This window comes from Propithecus coquereli, unplaced genomic scaffold (assembly GCF_000956105.1).
Source record: "Propithecus coquereli isolate 6110/MARCELLA unplaced genomic scaffold, Pcoq_1.0 Scaffold163, whole genome shotgun sequence".
Lineage (NCBI taxonomy): Eukaryota > Metazoa > Chordata > Mammalia > Primates > Indriidae > Propithecus > Propithecus coquereli.
Window position 1 is genome coordinate 3207984 of NW_012140858.1, and position 3720 is coordinate 3211703.

Genomic DNA, 3720 nt, shown 5'->3' on the forward strand with positions numbered 1-3720 from the left:
ATGGAGCACTCCCTGCACCGTGTCTCCCTCGGGAGCCGGCGTGCCCACCGGGACTTGTCCTTCTACCTCACCACCTTTGGTAAGTGCCCTCTGGGGCTGGCTGCCAGGGGCGCTTCACCCTGCTCTCACTGCCCAGAGAGGCAGCCCCCCATGGTGACAGGCGAGGCTGGGAGTAGGCGCTCCTTCCGTTTGGGAGCACCTTCTGTGGCCCCTTCCTCCTGTGGTTGCCCAGGATGGGCTCAGGGCACAGGCTCAGACCAAGCAAGCCGCTGGATACCACCTGCTGCCGGCCACTGGTGCCAACTGCACTTGGTTCTGCCTCACTTGGCAGGAATAATCACACTAGAGTTAATCTTTCAGAAACCTGGTTTGTCACCATCAAGTTTCCCATTAGCAAGCAGCCCGGGTTAAATCAAGGTCTTGTTGCTGCATCTGGAGATCTCATTCACCCACTTTCCCTTTGCTCAGGGATGGGACAGGTGCTGGGCGAGCCCAGTGGCCTTGCCTCCTGTGGACTCACCTTGGAGGCTGTAATCTGACTTCATTGGGTTTCTGACCCACAGTGAAGATGGGCGAATTCTCTCCTCCAAGACAGACCAATGCCTTAGGAGGATCCCAGGGCTGTCCTCAGGGTTTGAGGTGGAAAGAAATGGGCAGTGGACCTTATTCCCAAGCGGGTGGGTTCCCCCAATAACAGCTGGGCAGCAGCTGCCCAAAGGCCTGGGCGAACCTGGCCTTCCAGGTAGCCATAGTGACGATAACAATGGTTCCCCAGAGTACAGCCCTTCATTTCCCCTCTCGTCCTGCAACTCCCTGTGGAAACAGGGTTATTCTTCCTCTGTGAAGGCCTGAGCCCCAGAGAGAGGAAGATTTCCCATGAGCCAGTGGCAAAGTTGGCACTTGAGTTCAAGCATTCTGGAGATGATCTGTCCAGCGCATTTTTGTTTGAATTTGCGTATGATTTCCTTGTAAAGGTTGAGGCCATTACTGCAACTTAACTGGACTTTGCCCAGCTTTCAAAGACAGAACACCCAAAGAGTTAGTCCCTCCCTGGGGTTCCTGGCTCCTCTGCTCCCAGGTTTACTCCTGTCTAACACACGTGGCTCTTCACAACCTGCTTTTTTCTCTAGGGGCAGAGGGAGTGATGGAGGAGCAGCAGCTTAGCCCCTGTAAATGGCCCGCTGTCTGACATCCTGGAATTCATGGGTCCAGTTAGTGGAAGATAATTAAGAGCAATTAACAAGCCACCATTTGTCGAGCACTTACTATGTGCCGTGCCTTGTGCCAAGTGCTTTACTTGTATTATTTCATTTGGTAAACCCGACCCTAAGAGGCAGTTCCTGTTAACCCCATTGGGATGCAGGAGCCTATGAAACACCAGAGTTCCAGGATGATTGGGGTTGGTGAGGCAGGGGCTGGTCAGGAAAGAATGTTAGGGAGCTGTGAGGCCCTCTTACCTTAGCTGTGTCCTGATTCAAAAGTAAAAATGTTTATTTATTGTTTTTACCTCTATGTTATCATGGTAAGTTGTGTTTCTTGTTGAAAACTTAGTGAAAAGAAAGTGAACAGTCACTTGTAATTGGACTCCTCAGAGAGACTACTGTTAATATTTTGATTTATATCCTTCCAAACTTTTTTTCTGTGTGTATGTGAGGGAGGGGTCAAATTTTAACAAAATTGAGATCAAATCGTATGTGTACTTTTGTAACCCAGTTCTTTTCCTTGCATCAGTGCATGTTCTTCTATTGACTTAATCTCCCTGCCAGATCTGGGAAGTTAGGGAGGGGAGGGTCTAGGTCCAGCAGGAAGTGGATCTTCTTGCTGGGCCATGGCTTCAGGGCTGGTCCGATGAGTATCAGGGAAGGTTGCCGCTTGAACAAGTGGCTGTGACCTGAGTGTGCAGGAGGCAGGCAGGAGCCTAGATGGGGTGAGGAGCCACACACTCTTATTCATGTAGTCTCCTCTCAATCTCTCCGAGAACACTAATTAGAGTGTTTGAAAGGTTCTCGCCTGTTCCCTGCATCAGCTCTGTTTCCTTGGGTGCCATTTGTCATGTTGCCCCTTGTTCGGGCTGCTGATTTTCTTCATACACTGAGTGACTTTTGCTCGCCTGCTTACGAACAAAGATTCCTATCAGGGTTTTCCAAACCAGGCCAAATATCAGAAGCATCTGGGGAGCCTGTTAAAATACACAGATTCCTAGGATCTTCCAGACATTCTGGTTTAATGGGTCTGGGGTAGAGTGTGAGAATGTATAAATTTAAGAAGCCACAGAAGTACTTTGACCATCAGCCAGGTTTGGACTCAGAGTCAGTTTTGGTAGCCAGTGGGACTGCCTTTACTGTGAAGGTCTTTGCTAAGTTTTCCTCAGTTCCTGGCCTTTCCCTGGCATGGCAGGAAGCCCTTGGCCTTCATCAGTGGGCTTTGCCTTGGTGGAACCAGATGAAGATGCTGCCTTGCTGGTAGTTTCGTGGACACAAACATTTAAAGGCAGCATAAGCGTATCTAGAAATATAAAGAGACAAAATCGTTTTCATCAGAATTCCCTTCAGGGCGAGTACCATATGGTATATATATTGTTCGTGTGTGTGCATGAGTATAACCCCTTGTCCCCCAAAAAGGGGCACGTTCAAGTAACATTAATTGACCATACACTGCCTTCTGAGAAGGTGGCCTGACTTCAGCAGAGGACAATATGCAAGCTGAGGCTAGGACCCAACTATTCTAGAGGGATTTTTTTCCTATTGTAATAATAGCTGCAATTTGAAGAAGTCATTATAGGTGTACATCATATTTTTTCCAGGACTATATATTTAATTTTGATTAGTATATTTGTTAACATTTTTTGGTAACAACTTTTTTGAGATATAATTCATATATACACAATTCACTCATTTAAAGTAAACAATTCAATGGTTTTTAATGTATTCACAGAGTTGAATAACCATTACCACAATAAGTTTTAGAACATTTTCGTTACCTCAGAAGGGAACACTGTACCTTTTAGCTTATTACCCCCAATCCCCAGTCCTCTCTCACCCCTGCCCTGCAATCACTAATCTGTTCTCTGTCTCTACAGATTTGTCTATTCTGGACATTTCATGTAACTGGAATCGTATATGTATCTTTTGTGACTGACTTCTTCCACTTAGCGTAAGTTTTCAGGGATCACCCATGTAGCATGTATCAGTACTTCATTTGTTTTTATGGTTGAATGTTATTCCATTGTATGGATATATCACATTTTGTTTATCCATTCATCTGGATGGATATTTGGGTTGTCTTTGACTACCTCTAACTACTATGAATAATGCCGCCATAAATGTTTGTGTACAAATTTTTGTGTGGACAAATGCTTTCATTTCTCTTCACATACACACAGTATACACCTAGCAGTAGAATTGCTAGTCATATGATAGCTCTGTGCTGAAAGTTTAAGGAACTTGCCGGGCACGGTGGCTCATGCCTGTAATCCTAGCACTCTGGGAGGCCGAGGCAGGAGGATTGCTTGAGCTTAGGAGTTCAAGACCAGCCTGAGCAAGAGCAAGACTGCATCTCTGTTAAAAATAGAAAAATTAGCCAAGTGTGGTGGCATGTGCCTGTAGTCCCAGCTACTCGGAAGGCTGAAGCAGGAGGATCATTTGAGCCCAGGACTTTGAGGTTGCAGTGAGCTATGATGACACCACTGCACTCTACCCAGGGCAAGAGAGTGAGACTCTG

General features: G+C 46.6%; 1 protein-coding gene across 1 annotated transcript in view; it reads left to right on the forward strand.

Annotated features, from left to right (window-relative positions):
- Positions 1 to 3720, forward strand: part of RGS3 (regulator of G-protein signaling 3) — a 121896-nt gene continuing 118176 nt past the window's right edge. Inside the window, exon 1 of the mRNA XM_012641189.1 lies at positions 1 to 79. Within this exon, the coding sequence (XP_012496643.1) occupies positions 1 to 79 (79 nt within the window). The remainder of the gene's footprint in view (positions 80 to 3720) is intronic.